This window comes from Babylonia areolata, chromosome 25, assembly GCF_041734735.1.
Source record: "Babylonia areolata isolate BAREFJ2019XMU chromosome 25, ASM4173473v1, whole genome shotgun sequence".
Lineage (NCBI taxonomy): Eukaryota > Metazoa > Mollusca > Gastropoda > Neogastropoda > Buccinidae > Babylonia > Babylonia areolata.
In genome coordinates, this window is record NC_134900.1 from 630,001 (window position 1) to 650,000 (window position 20,000).

At 43.6% G+C, this 20,000-nt stretch overlaps 1 protein-coding gene across 1 annotated transcript in view; it reads left to right on the forward strand.

Moving 5' to 3' along the window:
* Positions 1-20,000, forward strand: part of LOC143299622 (multidrug resistance-associated protein 1-like) — a 38,229-nt gene that overhangs the window by 1,262 nt on the left and 16,967 nt on the right. Inside the window, exons 2-11 of the mRNA XM_076612915.1 lie at positions 174-249; positions 1,068-1,134; positions 2,918-3,044; positions 6,914-7,090; positions 12,195-12,362; positions 13,691-13,840; positions 16,098-16,210; positions 17,705-17,825; positions 19,024-19,261; positions 19,837-19,991. Of these exons, the coding sequence (XP_076469030.1) occupies positions 174-249; positions 1,068-1,134; positions 2,918-3,044; positions 6,914-7,090; positions 12,195-12,362; positions 13,691-13,840; positions 16,098-16,210; positions 17,705-17,825; positions 19,024-19,261; positions 19,837-19,991 (1,392 nt within the window). The remainder of the gene's footprint in view (positions 1-173; positions 250-1,067; positions 1,135-2,917; positions 3,045-6,913; positions 7,091-12,194; positions 12,363-13,690; positions 13,841-16,097; positions 16,211-17,704; positions 17,826-19,023; positions 19,262-19,836; positions 19,992-20,000) is intronic.

The following is a 20,000-nucleotide window of genomic DNA, read 5'->3' on the forward strand; positions in this document are numbered from 1 at the left end:
GCGCTCTCAGTGTAGCGAGGCGCTCTGCCTTGGGGAGAGCAACACGAATTTCACACAGAGAAATCTGTTGTTACAAAAAAATGAGAAATAGGAAATATTGATTTATGACTTAAAACACCTCTTTCTATCGCTTCCCTCCTCCGGCAGTCAGAGTTGAGTGTGTTGACTGACAGGTGACCGTGTCCGTCAAACGCCTGAACGAGTTTCTTGGGCGAAATGAACTGGAAGACAGCGTCACGTGTGATGAAGGTGAGACGGTGAACTGGTTGCGTGATTGGCTGGTTGGTTGGTTGGTTGGTTGGCTGGCTGGTTGGCTAGTTGGCTGGCTGGTTGGTTATTTGGTTGGTTGGGTAGTTGATGGTGCTACTGTCTTAAAATTGCTTCACTTGTCGTTGCAGGTGACGAATATCATTTGGAATTGATGGTGGTGGTGGTAGTGGTGGTGGTGTTTTTAGTCGGTTGCATGCTTTGCTGTTTTGTTTTTGTTGGTTGACTGGGTCTGAACGCTCTTCTTGCTCTTGTTCTTCTCTTTCTTCTTTTTCTCCTCCTTCTCTTCATTCTTCTCCTTCTTCTTCTTCTCTGTTCACCTCGTTTTCCTCTTCATCTTTGGTCTTCTGAACCTTCTAATTGTCAGCAGAGGTGCTGGTGGTGGCAAAGCATTTCTTTGCTCTGTTTCCCTATGTTGCTCTTAATGGCGGTAATGGCAAAGCATTTCTTTGCTCTGTTTCCCTATGTTGCTCTTAATGGCGGTAATCGCAAAGCATTTCTTTGCTCTGTTTCCCTATGTTGCTCTTAATGGCGGTAATCGCAAAGCATTTCTTTGCTCTGTTTCCCTATGTTGCTCTTAATGGCGGTAATCGCAAAGCATTTCTTTGCTCTGTTTCCCTATGTTGCTCTTAATGGCGGTAATCGCAAAGCATTTCTTTGCTCTGTTTCCCTATGTTGCTCTTAATGGCGGTAATGGCTATCATTTATTGATCCGTTCAGTCTGATTGAAAGTAAAGATGATGTCATTAATTTAATCAATAAGAAAAATGTGATTCTCCCAGTCATTTGACCATTTTCAGAGGACGCTATTTCCATCAAAAATGGATTCTTTTCCTGGAGTTCGGGAACACCACCAACTCTGAAGAAGTAAGATTCTCTTCCAAGTCACCTTGTATCGCAGTGCTAACTCCTGTGATAAGGTCAGTCCATTGTCATCACATCAAAGCTGAATGACGATTGAAAGCTAAACCATCAGTCCGGAAGATGACTAACTCAACTTGAATGGATTGTTTATTTATTCATTTGTTTATTCATTTATTCGCGTATTTATTCATTCATCTATCTATGTATTTGTTTATTTCTTTATTTGTAAACTGTGTCTCTATATTGCATTGCACTGTTTGATTCATTGTTATATATTTATTGCAATCAGACTCTCGTATTCAAGAAATATGCACCTGCCTTTCTTGGACACGGTGATGATAAAAAATTCTCTGTGTTAATTTGTCTTTAGTATGATTTTATTTTATTTTTTAAAGATGAGAAGATGATATAACTATTGAATAAAGCAAATATTGGGCACTTGCCTTTGTAGTAGTATTATTATAAAAATGGCGCGAAACAGAATAAAGGTTATCAAAAATATTTTTATAAAGGCAATAAGCGTCAGGTATCATATAACAATTACGTAACGTATGCTCAGACAATGGCTATGCTTTGTGTGAGCATAAGTCATTGTACTACTTTGATGTTTGATTTTTTTAAGAAGAAGAAGAAAGAAAGAAAAAAAAAGAAATTGCAATGGTAACATTCACGATCAAATGACTTTCGAAATGTCGAAGGTTTCTCAGAAGAGAAGTGTTCACGTCATACACGTAAAACGTTACAATTCCGTATGAGTGTGTGTGTGTGTGTGTGTGTGTGTGTGTGTGTGTGTGTGTGTGTGTGTGTGTGTGTGTGTGTGTGTGTGTGTGTGTGAAACCTGACTGAATAACACAAGAAACGAATGATGAGCGCCAAGCGGCAGCTATCTAGTCAGCTATACTACCCAGGTCGGAAAGCCTGTTGTGTGGATGACTCCGTCAAGCGGTTAGAGCTGGGTCTCCGACCGAGGATAGGTGCTGTGATTATAAATACTCACATCATTATCATGTTCAGTGTATTTCTGTGTTTGGTTCCACGCTGCAGTCTCCGTGTTTGTGAAGCGATTAGAGCTTGGCCTCCGACAGAGGATAGGCAGTGTGATCATAAGTTACCCATACCATCATCGTCATCTTCAGTGTATTATTGTGTTTTGGTTTCACGCTACAAACCCCTAAGGTCACAGGCTCACTTTATATCACAGACTGACATCAGCTTACAGTTGGGCCAACAGCAAAGTGAGAGCTGTACGATCAATGGTTTCTCCATTGCAGTGGTAAGTCATTTACAGCTTAGTCTTCTGTGAAGGACTATGACTCTCAAACTGGGAGGAAAGATTGCAATGGCCCTTAGTGCTGCAGTGCAGCTTTGGGGCTTAGCTGGCGTTTGGGGGGACTATCCCTAACGCCCACTGTTCTACAAACCCCTTGGCCGAGAGAGTGGGGATGAAAGGTTAGCTGGCGTTTGGGGGAACTATCCCTAACGCCCACTGTTCTACAAACCCCATGGCCGAGAGAGTGGGGATGAAAGTTGGTGGCAAGACTCTCCATTTTTATGATAATCAAATTTTAGCCCAGACAGTTGGGACAGCAGTTGCCTCCTCTGCTGTTCTGATGGCCATACTCGGACGTGGACAAGACTGACTATCATCATACAGACTGCCCAGACAGGTGGGACAGCAGTTGCTTCCTCTGCTATTCTGATGGTCAATAAGCCGGACGTGGGCAAGACTGACGACCATGATACAGACTGCCCCCAGGACCTGACGACGCGTGGCTGTTGGTTGCAGCATCAACATGAGCGTGAAGAAGGGCTCCCTGGTGGCCGTGGTGGGCTCCGTGGGCTGCGGGAAGTCCTCCCTGCTCTCCGCCTGTCTGGGAGAGATGAGGAAGCTGAAGGGAAATGTCAGCATGAGGGTCAGTTACGTCTCGGAACTGGGGTCGTGGCGGTGGGGGAGGGGTGTGTGAGGGGGTATGGGGAGTGGGGGTGGGGTGTGTGTGTGGGGGGGTGGGGTGGGGTGGGGTGCGGGAGGTAGTCAGAAGGTGGTGGTTTGGTTTGGTTTTGGTTTGGGTTGGGTATTGTTTTGTTTTGGTTTTTGGTTTTTATGTCCATGCATGCATCTCTCATCAACATGATCTTCTTCTTCTTCTTCTACTTCTTCTCTACCACTGCTGCTTCTACTACTGCTACTAGTTTCTGCTGCTATTGTTACTGCTGCTTATAATAATAATTCGTTTTCTTCTCCTGCTGCTGCTCCTCCCCGTTCTTCTTCTCTTCCTTCCTCCTTCTCTTCGTCTCCCCTCATCTTCCTCCTGTTCCTCCACCTCCTCCTCCTCCTCTTCTTCTTCCCCCATCTTCTTCCTCCTGTTCCTCCACCTCCTCCTCCTCCTCTTCTTCTTCCCCCATCTTCTTCCTCCTGTTCCTCCACATCCTCCTCCTCCTCTTCTTCTTCCCCCATCTTCTTCCTCCTGTTCCTCCACCTCCTCCTCCTCCTCTTCTTCTCCCTCATCTTCTTCCTCTTGTTCCTCCACCACCTCCTCCTCCTCTTCTTCTCCCTCATCTTCTTCCTCTTGTTCCTCCACCTCCACCTCCTCCTCCTTCTCTTCTTCGTCTTCTTCTTTCTTGACTCTGCGTGTTATGTCTTTTAAGTTAAAAAAAACCCACTCACACGCGTGTCTCGCAAACAACATTCTGCTCGGAAAATCTTTGACTTCGCACGTACCATGATGGAGTGATGGCCTGGAGGTAACGCGTCCGCTTAGGAAGCGAGAGAATCTGAGCGCGCTGGTTCGAATCACGGCTCAGCCGCCGATATTTTCTCCCCCTCCACTAGACCTTGAGTGGTGGTCTGGACGCTAGTCATTCGGATGAGACGATAAACCGAGGTCCCCTGTGCAGCATGCACTTAGCGCACGTAAAAGAACTCACGGCAACAAAAGAGTTGTTCCTGGCAAAATTCTGTTGAAAATTCCACTTCGATAGGAAAAATAATTAAAACTGCACGCAGGAAAAAATACAAAAAATGGGTGGCGCTGTATTATAGCGACGCGCTCTCCCTGGGAAGAGCAGCCCGAATTCCACACAGAGAAATCTGTTGTGATAAAAAGCAATACAGATACAAATACAAATACCTCTGTCTCTTTCACTGAAGGAACTCTTTTTTTATCTTGACGAAATACTCGACTGTTCATTATCTCCATCACATTATCTTTTTTCAGTATCACAAACCGCTATCTAGAAATCCTCTATCTTCACCCCCTCTTATTTCAAGATATTACTGTCAAAAATATCTGCCGCATGCTATGAGATGATGAATATGAACGGTAGAGAGGTCAGTATCGTCTGTAACATGCCGTAAGAAAATGGAACAGTTTCAGTTTCAGTAGCTCAAGGAGGCGTCACTGCGTTCGGACAAATCCATATACACTACACCACATCTGCCAAGCAGATGCCTGACCAGCAGCGTAACCCAACGCGCTTTGTCGGGCCTTGAGAAAAAAAAAAACACCCCCCCAAAAAAACAAAAACAAAACAACAACAACCCATAAATACATTTTAAAAAAAATGGAACAACGTTATGAGTCATTGTCCTGCAATAATTGTCCGGTCACTGGGTGATTGACGAACATTGCAGGTCAAGGCTGGTGTCTAGCTCATCCGCTTGCTGCAAGATAAATGATAGACACTGCAGGGTTAATGGTCAGTAACATGCTACAAGATAAAGGATAGACACTGCAGGGTTAATGGTCAGTTACATGCTACAAGATAAAGGATAGACACTGCAGGGTTAATGGTCAGTAACATGCTACAAGATAAATGATAGACACTGCAGGGTTAATGGTCAGTAACATGCTACAAGATAAATGATAGACACTGCAGGGTTAATGGTCAGTAACATGCTACAAGATAAAGGATAGACACTGCAGGGTTAATGGTCAGTAACATGCTACAAGATAAATGATAGACACTGCAGGGTTAATGGTCAGTTACATGCTACAAGATAAATGATAGACACTGCAGGGTTAATGGTCAGTAACATGCTACAAGATAAAGGATAGACACTGCAGGGTTAATGGTCAGTTACATGCTACAAGATAAAGGATAGACACTGCAGGGTTAATGGTCAGTTACATGTTGCAAGATAAATGATAATCACTGCATGGTTAATGGTCAGTAACATGTTACAAGGTAAATGACAGACACTGCAGGGTTAATGGTCAGTTACATGCTGCAAGATGAATGATAATCACTGCAGGGTTAATGGTCAGTTACATGCTGCAAGATAAATGATAATCACTGCAGGGTTAATGGTCAGTAACATGCTACAAGATAAATGATAGACACTGCAGGGTTAATGGTCAGTAACATGCTGCAAGATAAATGATAGACACTGCAGGGTTAATGGTCAGTAACATGCTACAAGATAAATGATAATCACTGCAGGGTTAATGGTCAGTAACATGCTACAAGATAAATGATAGACACTGCAGGGTTGATGGTCAGTAACATGCTGCAAGATAAATGATAGACACTGCAGGGTTAATGGTCAGTTACATGCTGCAAGATAAATGATAATCACTGCAGGGTTAATGGTCAGTAACATGCTACAAGATAAATGATAGACACTGCAGGGTTGATGGTCAGTAACATGCTACAAGATAAATGATAATCACTGCAGGGTTAATGGTCAGTAACATGCTACAAGATAAATGATAATCACTGCAGGGTTAATGGTCAGTAACATGCTACAAGATAAATGATAGACACTGCAGGGTTAATGGTCAGTAACATGCTACAAGATAAATGATAATCACTGCAGGGTTAATGGTCAGTAACATGCTACAAGATAAATGATAATCACTGCAGGGTTAATGGTCAGTAACATGCTACAAGATAAATGATAGACACTGCAGGGTTAATGGTCAGTAACATGCTACAAGATAAATGATAATCACTGCAGGGTTAATGGTCAGTAACATGCTACAAGATAAATGATAGACACTGCAGGGTTAATGGTCAGTAACATGCTACAAGATAAATGATAGACACTGCAGGGTTAATGGTCAGTAACATGCTACAAGATAAATGATAGACACTGCAGGGTTAATGGTCAGTAACATGCTACAAGATAAATGATAGACACTGCAGGGTTAATGGTCAGTAACATGCTACAAGATAAATGATAGACACTGCAGGGTTAATGGTCAGTTACATGCTGCAAGATAAATGATAATCACTGCAGGGTTAATGGTCAGTAACATGCTACAAGATAAATGATAGACACTGCAGGGTTAATGGTCAGTAACATGCTACAAGATAAATGATAGACACTGCAGGGTTAATGGTCAGTAACATGCTACAAGATAAATGATAGACACTGCAGGGTTAATGGTCAGTAACATGCTACAAGATAAATGATAATCACTGCAGGGTTAATGGTCAGTAACATGCTACATGATACAGGATAGACACTGCAGGGTTAATGGTCAGTAACATGCTACAAGATAAATGATAATCACTGCAGGGTTAATGGTCAGTAACATGCTACAAGATAAATGATAGACACTGCAGGGTTAATGGTCAGTAACATGCTACAAGACTAAGAATGGCTACTGCAGGGGTGAATGGTCAGTTACATGCTACACAGATAAATGATAACACCTGCAGGTCTACAAGACTAAGAATGGCTACTGCAGGGGTGAATGGTCAGTTACATGCTACACAATAAAAGAATGTACACCGAAGATACGAGTGGTCAGTCACATACTAGGATGGACGTTTGCAGGGGTCAGTGGCCTACGTCCCGCAACAAGCGTGGATCCAGCACGCTACCCTGAAGGACAACGTGTTGTTCGGCCAGGACCTGGATGAGGGTCTGTACCAGCGCTGTCTGGATGACTGTGCACTGCGCGATGACCTGGACATCCTGCCTGCGGGAGACAGGACAGAGATTGGGGAAAAGGTCGGTGGAACTGCTTGCACGGCATATCATAGCATAGCATAGCGTAGCGTAGTATAGCATAGCATAGCGTAGCGTAGAGTAGCATAGCATAGCATAGCATAGCATTGCATACCGTAGCACAGCATAGCATAGCATTGCATACGGTAGCACAGCATAGAATAGAATAGCACAGCACAGCACAGCATAGCATAACATAGCACAGCACAGCACAGCACAGCACAGCATAGCATAACACAGCACAGCACAACATAGCACAGCATGGCATAACATTTATAGTACAGCACAGCATAGCGCAGAGTAGCATATTGTAGCATAACAGAGCATAGCATAGAATAGCTCAGCACAGCATTGCATACCGTAGCACAGCATAGCATAGCATAGAACTGCACAGTATAGCACAGCACAGCACAGCATAGCATAGTGCAGCTCAGCACAACACAGTATAGTACGACACAGCACAGCATAGCACAGTATAGCATAACAGCGTAGCACAGCATAGCACAGTATAGCATAACAGCGTAGCACAGCATAGCACAGCACTGCATAGCACAACATAGTATAGCGTATTTTAACGAAGCATAACATAATATAACATAGTATGATATCACAGTAGCATAGCATAGCAGTGCAGTGCAGTAAAGCGTATGGTGGTTCTGAATCGTCGAAATTAATTTTTAAGATCATTAATAAAAAATTCATTTAACGTGTGCTCACATTGTGGTGACATTACACAACACAGTATCAGTATCAGTAGTTCAAGGAGGCGTCACTGCGTTCGGTCAAATCCACATCTGCCAAGCAGATGCCTGACCAGCAGCGTAACCCAACGCACTTTGTCAGGCATGGAGAAAAAAAGAAGAAGACAAGAACAGCAAACTGAAGGCCATTTGACATGAATCCATTAGCAGAGTACACTGTTGTCTCTTGTCTTTACCATATTGAAGGCCATTTGACATCAATCCATTAGCAGAGTACACTGTTGTCTCTTGTCTTTACCATATTGAAGGACATTTGACATCAATCCATTTGCAGAGTACACTGTTGTCTCTTGTCTTTACCATATTGAAGGACATTTGACATCAATCCATTAGCAGAGTACACTGTTGTCTCTTGTCTTTACCATATTGAAGGCCATTTGACATCAATCCATTAGCAGAGTACACTGTTGTCTCTTGTCTTTACCATACTGAAGGCCATTTGACATCAGTCCATTAGCAGAGAACACTGTTGTCTCTTGTCTTTACCATATTGAAGGCCATTTGACATCAATCCATTAGCAGAGTACACTGTTGTCTCTTGTCTTTACCATATTGAAGGCCATTTGACATCAGTCCATTAGCAGAGTACACTGTTGTCTCTTGTCTTTACCATATTGAAGGCCATTTGACATCAGTCCATTAGCAGAGTACACTGTTGTCTCTTGTCTTTACCATATTGAAGGCCATTTGACATCAGTCCATTAGCAGAGTACACTGTTGTCTCTTGTCTTTACCATATTGAAGGCCATTTGACATCAGTCCATTAGCAGAGTACACTGTTGTCTCTTGTCTTTACCATATTGAAGGCCATTTGACATCAGTCCATTAGCAGAGTACACTGTTGTCTCTTGTCTTTACCATATTGAAGGCCATTTGACATCAATCCATTAGCAGAGTACACTGTTGTCTCTTGTCTTTACCATATTGAAGGACATTTGACATCAGTCCATTAGCAGAGTACACTGTTGTCTCTTGTCTTTACCATACTGAAGGGCATTTGACATCAGTCCATTAGCAGAGTACACTGTTGTCTCTTGTCTTTACCATACTGAAGGCCATTTGACATCAGTCCATTAGCAGAGTACACTGTTGTCTCTTGTCTTTACCATACTGAAGGCCATTTGACATCAATCCATTAGCAGAGTACACTGTTGTCTCTTGTCTTTACCATATTGAAGGCCATTTGACATCAGTCCATTAGCAGAGTACACTGTTGTCTCTTGTCTTTACCATACTGAAGGCCATTTGACATCAGTCCATTAGCAGAGTACACTGTTGTCTCTTGTCTTTACCATATTGAAGGCCATTTGACATCAGTCCATTAGCAGAGTACACTGTTGTCTCTTGTCTTTACCATATTGAAGGCCATTTGACATCAATCTGTTAGCAGAGTACACTGTTGTCTCTTGTCTTTACCATATTGAAGGCCATTTGACATCAGTCCATTAGCAGAGTACACTGTTGTCTCTTGTCTTTACCATATTGAAGGACATTTGACATCAGTCCATTAGCAGAGTACACTGTTGTCTCTTGTCTTTACCATATTGAAGGCCATTTGACATCAATCCATTAGCAGAGTACACTGTTGTCTCTTGTCTTTACCATATTGAAGGCCATTTGACATCAGTCCATTAGCAGAGTACACTGTTGTCTCTTGTCTTTACCATAGTGAAGGCCATTTGACATCAGTCCATTAGCAGAGTACACTGTTGTCTCTTGTCTTTACCATATTGAAGGCCATTTGACATCAATCCATTTGCAGAGTACACTGTTGTCTCTTGTCTTTACCATATTGAAGGCCATTTGACATCAGTCCATTAGCAGAGTACACTGTTGTCTCTTGTCTTTACCATATTGAAGGACATTTGACATCAATCCATTAGCAGAGTACACTGTTGTCTCTTGTCTTTACCATATTGAAGGACATTTGACATCAATCCATTAGCAGAGTACACTGTTGTCTCTTGTCTTTACCATACTGAAGGCCATTTGACATCAGTCCATTAGCAGAGTACACTGTTGTCTCTTGTCTTTACCATACTGAAGGCCATTTGACATCAGTCCATTAGCAGAGTACACTGTTGTCTCTTGTCTTTACCATATTGAAGGCCATTTGACATCAGTCCATTAGCAGAGTACACTGTTGTCTCTTGTCTTTACCATATTGAAGGCCATTTGACATCAGTCCATTAGCAGAGTACACTGTTGTCTCTTGTCTTTACCATATTGAAGGCCATTTGACATCAGTCCATTAGCAGAGTACACTGTTGTCTCTTGTCTTTACCATATTGAAGGCCATTTGACATCAATCTGTTAGCAGAGTACACTGTTGTCTCTTGTCTTTACCATACTGAAGGCCATTTGACATCAGTCCATTAGCAGAGTACACTGTTGTCTCTTGTCTTTACCATATTGAAGGCCATTTGACATCAGTCCATTAGCAGAGTACACTGTTGTCTCTTGTCTTTACCATACTGAAGGCCATTTGACATCAATCCATTAGCAGAGTACACTGTTGTCTCTTGTCTTTACCATATTGAAGGACATTTGACATCAATCCATTAGCAGAGTACACTGTTGTCTCTTGTCTTTACCATATTGAAGGCCATTTGACATCAATCCATTAGCAGAGTACACTGTTGTCTCTTGTCTTTACCATATTGAAGGCCATTTGACATCAATCCATTAGCAGAGTACACTGTTGTCTCTTGTCTTTACCATATTGAAGGCCATTTGACATCAATCCATTAGCAGAGTACACTGTTGTCTCTTGTCTTTACCATATTGAAGGCCATTTGACATCAATCCATTAGCAGAGTACACTGTTGTCTCTTGTCTTTACCATATTGAAGGACATTTGACATCAATCCATTAGCAGAGTACACTGTTGTCTCTTGTCTTTACCATATTGAAGGCCATTTGACATCAATCCATTAGCAGAGTACACTGTTGTCTCTTGTCTTTACCATATTGAAGGCCATTTGACATCAATCCATTAGCAGAGTACACTGTTGTCTCTTGTCTTTACCATACTGAAGGCCATTTGACATCAATCCATTAGCAGAGTACACTGTTGTCTCTTGTCTTTACCATACTGAAGGCCATTTGACATCAGTCCATTAGCAGAGTACACTGTTGTCTCTTGTCTTTACCATTCAAAATCACTTTGGAAATAATATCCACGCATGAACTCCCCCGAAAACGGGAGTATGGCTACCTACATGGCGGGGTAGTATTTGTTTGTGTGTGTGGGGGGGGGGGGGGGGGGGGGGGGGGGGGGGGTAAATAAACAAAACGGTCATACACGTAAAACGTTGCATGTCTGAGTTTTATGTGTGCGTGCCTCGAAAATGAGCGCCGCCAATGGCAGCCGTCAGTCGGCTCTACTACTCAAGTACACAGCCTGTTGTGCAAATGACCCCCGAGTTTGTAAAGCGCTTAGCGCTTGGGTCTCCGACCGAGGACAGGCGCTGTACAAGAAGTATCCACATCAAATCAATCTGAGGGTCCCGGGTTCGAATCTCGTTAACGGCGCATGCTGGGTAAGTGGTGGAGATTTTTCCGATCTCCCAGGTCAACAAATGTGCAGAACCTCCTTTTGTGTGTATACGGCAAGCAAGAAGATCAAATACCGCACGTTAAAGATCCTGTAATTCATGTCAGCGTTCAGTGGGTTCATGGAAACACAAGAACATACCCAGCACGCACACGCCCCCCCACCCCTCCGCCTACATGGCGGGGTAAAAACGGTCGTACATGTACATACGAGTGAACGTGGGAGTTGCAGCCCACGAACGAAGAAGAAGAAGAAGAAGTTAGAGTGATGGCCCAGTGGTAACTCGTCCGCCTAGGAAGCGAGAGAATCTGAGCGCAATGGCTCGAATCACGGCACAATCGCCATTATTTTCTCCCCCTCCACTACACCTTGTGTGGTGGTCTGGACGCTAGTCATTCGGATGAGACGATAAACCGAGGTCCCGTGTGCAGCATGCACACTTAGCGTACGTTAAAGAACCCACGGCAATAAAAAAAAAAAGGTTTCTCACTGGCAAAATTCTGTTGAAAAACCCATTCCGATATACTCGTGTACACACGAGTGAACGTGGGGTTGCAGCCCACGAACGAAGAAGAAGAAGAAGAAGAAGAAGAAGAAGAAGAAGAAGAAGAAGAAGGAGGAGGAGGAGGAGGAGGAGGAGAAGGAGAAGAAGAAGAAGAAGAAGAAGAAGAAGGAGAAGAAGAAGAAGAAGAAGAAGAAGAAGAAGGAGGAGGAGGAGGAGGAAGAAGAAGAAGAAGGAAGAAAGAAAGAAAGAAATGAAATGAAATGAAAAGAAGTGAAATGACTGCAGGGTATCAACCTGAGCGGGGGCCAGAAGCAGCGGGTAAGCCTGGCACGTGCAGCCTACAACAAGGCGGATGTCTACCTCTTTGACGACCCTCTGTCAGCCGTCGACTGTCACGTGGGCTCTCACATCTTTGACAGGGTCATTGGGCATCAGGGCATGCTGGCAGGGAAGGTGAGCTTTGTTTGTTTGTTTGTTGTCGTGTGGTGTAATGTGTTGTGTCGTGTGTTATAGTTCGTTGTTGTTGTTGTTGTTGGGTTGTAGTGTGATGTAATGTGTTGTGTCGTATTTTGTAGTTTCGTTGTCATATATTGTGTCATATTGTGGTTTTGTTGTGATGTGGTGTGTTGTCATGTATTGTGTCATAGTGTAGTTTTGTTGTGATGTGGTGTGTTGTCATGTATTGTGTCATAGTGTAGTTTTGTTGTGATGTGGTGTGTTGTCATGTATTGTGTCATAGTGTAGTTTTGTTGTGATATGGTGTGTTGTCATGTATTGTGTCATAGTGTAGTTTTGTTGTGATGTGGTGTGTTGTCATGTATTGTGTCATAGTGTAGTTTTGTTGTGATGTGGTGTGTTGTCATGTATTGTGTCATAGTGTAGTTTTGTTGTGATGTGGTGTGTTGTCATGTATTGTGTCATAGTGTAGTTTTGTTGTGATATGGTGTGTTGTCATGTATTGTGTCATATTGTGGTTTTGTTGTGATGTGGTGTGTTGTCATGTATTGTGTCATAGTGTAGTTTTGTTGTGATGTGGTGTGTAGTCATATATTGTGTCATATTGTGGTTTTGTTGTGATGTGGTGTGTTGTCATGTATTGTGTCATAGTGTAGTTTTGTTGTGATGTGGTGTGTTGTCATGTATTGTGTCATAGTGTAGTTTTGTTGTGATGTGGTGTGTTGTCATGTATTGTGTCATAGTGTAGTTTTGTTGTGATGTGGTGTGTTGTCATGTATTGTGTCATAGTGTAGTTTTGTTGTGATGTGGTGTGTTGTCATGTATTGTGTCATATTGTAGTTTTGTTGTGATATGGTGTGTTGTCATGTATTGTGTCATAGTGTAGTTTTGTTGTGATGTGGTGTGTTGTCATGTATTGTGTCATAGTGTAGTTTTGTTGTGATATGGTGTGTTGTCATGTATTGTGTCATAGTGTAGTTTTGTTGTGATGTGGTGTGTTGTCATGTATTGTGTCATAGTGTAGTTTTGTTGTGATGTGGTGTGTTGTCATGTATTGTGTCATAGTGTAGTTTTGTTGTGATGTGGTGTGTTGTCATGTATTGTGTCAGTTGCAGAAGCAGCAGCATTACTACTACTACTACTACTACTACTACTACTGATAATAATAATAATAGCAGCAACAGCACCAGCAGCAGTAGTAATGTCTGTACCAAGTCAACCTCCCCAGCCCCCATCCACAAACCCTCCACCTCACGTTCGCTATTTAACCTCCTCCATGTGTTTCTCTGACCCCACCCCACCCAACGCCTCATCCACCCCGCCAGACCCGGGTGCTGGTGACCCACGGGGTGCAGTGGCTACCCAAGGTGGACCAGATCCTGGTTGTCAGACACGGCCGGGTGACGGAGACAGGGTCCTATGACCAGCTGCTGACCCACAACGGGCCCTTCGCCAAGTTCCTCAAGAGCTACCTCGTCCACAACGCTGAGGCAGACTCAGACCCCATGAGTGAGTTCCCCTGTGTCACTTTAACACGAAGCATGGCTGGACATACCCCATGAGTGAGTTCCCCTGTGTCACTTTAACACGAAGCATGGCTGGACATACCCCATGAGTGATACTTTAACACAAAGCATGGCTGGACATACCCCATGAGTGAGTTCCCCTGTGTCACTTTAACACGAAGCATGGCTGGACATACCCCATGAGTGAGTTCCCCTGTGTCACTTTAACACGAAACATGGCTGGACATGTGTTTTTTTTGTTTTTTGTTGTTGTTGTTTTTTTGGTATTTTTATGGTGCTGGGGTATGGCGGGTTTCGTGAACGAACTTAGCGGCGCTAAGTTTGCTTATCGTCGTTAAGAACGTTCCCAACTCCAATGTGATTCGTAAATTCCTATATACTTATATACTATATACGTTCTACGCTTAACTAAGCAAACTTAGGGCTGCAAAGATTGCCCCTTGTAATCCATCGTTGTTAAGAACGTTCCCAAGTTCAAGATAAATTCCTATATACCAAGGAACATTCTTAACTGTAACTAAGCAAAGTTTGTACTGCAAAGATTGCCCCGTGTAATCCATCGTTGTTAAGAACGTTCCCAAGCCCAAGATTAAATTCCTATATACTTAGGAACATTCTTAACTTAACTAAGCAAAGTTTGAACTGCAAAGATTGTCCCGTGTAATCCATCGTTGTTAAGAACGATTCCAAGCCCAAGGTAAATTCCTATATACTTAGAAACATTCTCAACTAAGCAAACTTATTGCTGCAAAGATTGCCTTTTGTAATCCACCCCAAGGTCGGGTTGTATGAGGTGGTGTTAGCAGCGCTAAGTTTGCTTAAAGTTAAGAAAGTATATGGAATTTACCGTGGAGTAAGTAACATTCTTAACGATAAGCAAACTTAGAGCTGCAAAGAACGTCTCCTGCACCCCAGCCCTTGGTTGTTTTATTTTGGCCAAACATCACCGTGCATCGGACAGTATGACTTTTGCAGAATCATTCTTTCTTAATCACTTCCGAAGCGACTGAATACGCAACAACAGTGAACTCAGTTGAAGCGTGGGGCACACTGAAAACATTTTGTGGAAACGCTCGACAGGACTTGAGTATTAATAAACACAGGAGTAATAAAAGAAAACGTGATTCCAGTTTCAACAAATTCGTAGTAATCGTTTTCCAAACGTCGTCTTCAAGTCGTTAAAGACCGAGTCGTATATCATCCTTGAAAAACGATGTGACACTGGCGATGTTTATTGTCCAAATATAGCATTAAAACTTTTCAGACAATATGGTGGGGGCGTGGGGGGTTATGGGGTGGATTCAAAGTACGTTTCTGAACACAACTCTACCATATCTCCGTCTCGCTTCTGTTCTTAAAAGAATGTATAATATGAATAAAGAATCACCGCATTTGCAAAATTGGTAAAATGCTTGCTCGTTGCTTCTGACTCCTGTTCTGTACGTATCTCCAAAATGTATACAAGTGCAGAGCTCACCAAGTTGATTAGATGTCCACGCAGTTACGTGGGAAAGCCCGTCATGTTGATTAGATGTCCAACGCCGTTACGTGGGAAAGCCCGTCATGTTGATTAGATGTCCAACGCCGTTACGTGGGAAAGCCCGTCATGTTGATTAGATGTCCAACGCCGTTACGTGGGAAAGCCCGTCATGTTGATTAGATGTCCAACGCCGTTACGTGGGAAAGCCAGTCATGTTGATTAGATGTCCAACGCCGTTACGTGGGAAAGCCCGTCATGTTGATTAGATGTCCAACGCCGTTACGTGGGAAAGCCAGTCATGTTGATTAGATGTCCAACGCCGTTACGTGGGAAAGCCAGTCATGTTGATTAGATGTCCAACGCCGTTACGTGGGAAAGCCCGTCAAGTTGATTAGATGTCCAACGCCGTTACGTGGGAAAGCCCGTCAAGTTGATTAGATGTCCAACGCCGTTACGTGGGAAAGCCCGTCATGTTGATTAGATGTCCAACGCCGTTACGTGGGAAAGCCAGTCGAACGACAGTCAAATGGAACAAGGTCCATCGATTTTGCGGTGAATACAAATTCAACTGCTAAAACTAAAACATCTTTTTTAACGCTCACATTCTCAAATGAAGTTTCAATTCAATTTGTTTCAGTTGAAAGAACGAAAACGAGCCTTCTCCATCGCCTAGAGTCCATCCCTGACAGTGGGAAGAGCAGGACCGGTGGGAAGGAGGAAGGCGAGGAAGACTCTGAGGGTAACGCCAGCAGCAGTAGCAGTGACAACGAAGCCCTCATTCAGGAAATGCTGAGGTCTGTCAGCCAGGAAGAACAGCAGGACAACGAGAAAGAGAACACGTGAGTGGTCCTGCAAGATCACAAGATGATCCATTGTCCTTCAAAGGAGATGCTTGGTGTGGTGGCACACACTTAAATCCTATATAGTAGGATAGATATAGACGTGCTTAAACCATTCAGCTGACTTGCATACGCTCAGAAGCACACAATCTCAGCTACGTCAAATGTCCGTGCGTCCACCATCAGTATCCATTTCACACTGTTATAAGAAATTACTGAAAACATGCAAAACGACCTTCAATTGTAAACAAGTAGGTCGCAATAATAAATAAGCCCGTAAATCAAGGAGAGTTTATAACATACATGAATAATCCAATAATTGAATGTATAGATAAATGACAATAAAAAAAATAATAATAGTAAAGTTGATGATGATAATGATAATAAAAACAACAATAATGTTCCTGTTTCTGCCGAGCCTTAGGTCTGAGCAAACACAACGGTCAATGCCCTTCGCCGTTGTGTGTGTGTGTGTGTGTGTGTGTGTGTGTGTGTGTGTGTGGTAACCGCAAGGATGTTTTCTTTTCAACAGTGCTCTAAAATGGAATACATGGTATGCAGCTGATCTAGGAAAATAAAGAAGTTTGAAACACGTTCTGTGTTCTGCAGGGCTGGGATGGAAAGGGTCATTTGTTTCAGCTCTCATTTCAGCCCCATGGACTCATCATACAAGAGCACAATTTCAGTGGCAGGAGAGGGAACGCTAAACCATGGGAATAATAGGAAGATTAATTTTATAAAATCATTTTTCGCTTTCTTCTTCTTCTTCTGCGTTCGTGGGCTGCAACTCCCACATTCAGTCGTATGTACACGAGTGGGCGTTTATGTGTATGTCCGTTTTTACCCCGCCACGTAGGCAGCTATTCTCCGCTTTCGGGGGTGTGCATGCTGGGTATGTTCTTGTTTCCATAACTATCGAACGCTGACATGGATTGCAGGATCTTTAACGTGCGTATTTGATCCTCTGCTTGCGTATACACACAAAGGGGGTTCAGGCGCTAGCAGGTCTGCACATATATTGACCTGGGAGATCGGAAAAAACTCCACCCTTTACCCATCAGGCGCTGTCACCAAGATTTGAACCCGGGACCCTCAGACTGAAAGTCGAACGCTTTAACCACTCGGCTATTGCACCCGTCTATTTTTCGCTTTCAAAACTCCATAATGCACCGACAGAACACTGGATTTCCATGTGTGTGGATAGACTGGGCATAGGGATATGTTATGAGTGAAAGCTGTATGTTTGAGTGCGCCTTTAAAATCTCATTAAGACAATTATGATGCAGGTACCCCCGAAAATGGAGTATGGCTGCCTGCATGGCGGGGTAAAAAACGGTCATACACATAAAAGCCCACTCGTGTACATACGAGTGAACGTGGGAGTTGCAGCCCACGAATGAAGAAGAAAAAGAAGCAGAAGAAGAGGAATGCAGGTGATAATAATAACAATTATGTTGTTGTTGGTAATGATGATGATGATGATGATGATGACAGGTCGGATGAGGACTGTGACAAGAAAGAGAAACGGAAGGAAGAGAGCGATGAAGTGGAGAAGACCCCCCAAAAACAGTCGGACGGAAAACTGATGGAGGATGAGGACGACAAACTACAGCAGGTTTGTTCACGTGTATCTGCTGTGCGCATCGTGCGGCCTGTGTGTTTGCACGAGACACCCGGGAGAAAATGATGGAGTCTCCCGTCGGACCGACGGATGAGTAGGCAGGCAGGCTTATCTGTCGGTGTGTGTCCTCAGAAGGGGCCGATTCTGGATGCGCAGCACTTCCCACAGGTGTTGCAAAGGAAAACGTCTCCAGAATTTGAGCCCTGCTTCCTTCGTTCACGCTTCTCCTTAATGGCCAGCGTTCTCTTGTTTCCAAACGTCTTTATGCCACTAGAGCACAGCATCCTCCAGCGAGAGCGGTCAAGGGCATTAGTTTCCCAGGAAGCGATGTCTATGTCACAGGCTTTGAGGTTTGTCTTCAAGGTGTCCTTGAAGCACTTGCAGGGTCTTCCAAGTTCGCGGTGGCCTTCCTTCAGCTGGCCATACAAAAGCATCTTCGGGATCCTGCTGTCTTTCATGCGGACAACGTGTCCTGTCCAGTGTAGCTGGCATAGATCAGCAGGTTTTCGATGCTGGGCAGGCCGTTCCTCTCTAGGACCTGGAGGCTGGGGAGAAAATAAAGCAAAGATAAGCCACACAAGAGTGTTAGGGTTATGGTGTGGGTTTGTGGCCAATACTGAGTTTCTTTACTGTTGTTTTTATTTTTTATTATTATTTTTTTTTATTATTGATAATTCATTACACGCTTACCCATTCAGTTCAATGATTAATGAATTGTTTGTACGTAGATCGATGTGTAAGTGTTGATGTGGATGTTTGTTTGCTTGCCTCTCTCTCTCTCTCTCTCTCTTTGTATTGCACATAAGTTCTATGTTTATGTTTGCACACGTTTGTGTAATTTTGACGTTAGTGTTGTGAATTGACTCTCGCTCTTTTATTATTTTTTTTTTTTCGCAATTATTATTCTTGCCCAGAGGGCCGGATGTAAACAAGTACTTTGTGCTTACTCCTTTACCTCGTAAAATAAAATTTCCTTCATTCATTCGTTGGTTCTCTTCTTCTTCTCCTTCCTCTGATTATTATTATTATTGTTGTTATTATTATCATCATTATTATTATTATTATTATTATTATTACACCGAGTCTTAGACACAGTGGATATTGATTCAACCCCGACAGCAGCAAACAATAGCCATGGGACCTTTGCAACCTTGTAGTTTCTAACCTCCTCCTCCTCCTCCTCCTCCTCCAGGCCAAGTGGAGCAGCCTTGTGGACTTTGGCCGGATGACCGGCCTGAGGTGGGCCGCGCTTCTCCTGGCGCTCTTCCTGGCCTCGGAGATGTCGGAGCGGGCCGGGGAGCTAGCCCTTTCCCAGTGGACGGATGACAGGCAGCTGGCCAACCTGACGGCCCTGTCCAGAGACAGCGAGGAGCGGGTGGACCTCAACAACCACTACCTGATGGTCTACGTGGCCTTCGGGGTCATCCAATGTCAGTAGTTTTAGGCGGTGGGGAGTGAGGGGGGGCTGGGGAGGTGGAGTGATGCGCCTAGGAAGCGAGAGAATCTGAAAAACAACACCTATTTTGTTTAAAAAAAAAAAATTTAAATCTGAATTTTCGCTGCTACCCGGCAGCTGGTCACAGAGTACACTTCTAACAGGAGACGTAATGCTATCTTTTACGTCATCTTTCTGACCTTACATGACGTCTTCTACTACGTAAAGTTATCATATTATATATTACTTCAATTGTCTATGTACACATCACTCTTTTTCACTCTCCCCCCCTCTCTCTCTCTCTCTCTCTCTCTCTCTCTCTCTCTCTCTGTGTATCTCAGTGATCCTGTGTAACCACCACCACGACAAACCGTACTGGTAACTCCACGAATCAGAGTTCACAGTGAAAACCCGTGGATGTAGCTTCTCAAGTTCAGTCCAACAAAAACTGTCCCAAGGTTACACATCCAGAACAGTTCTCTTCTTTTCAGCTGCTCCACTTTGTTGACCTGCTCCAACGCTGTCACCTGTAAAAAGCTGAATGAATAAATAAGCGCTCTGCTGTTTCAGCTGTCGCCACGATGTCCTTCAAAACTGTCATGCTGCTGCGTAAGGTGGTCGTGGCCCGAATTCTCCACAACCGGATGTTGTCACGTGTGCTGCACGCGCCCATGACGTTCTTCGACACAACTCCCGTCGGCCGCATTGTCACCAGATTCTCCTCCGTAAGAGTG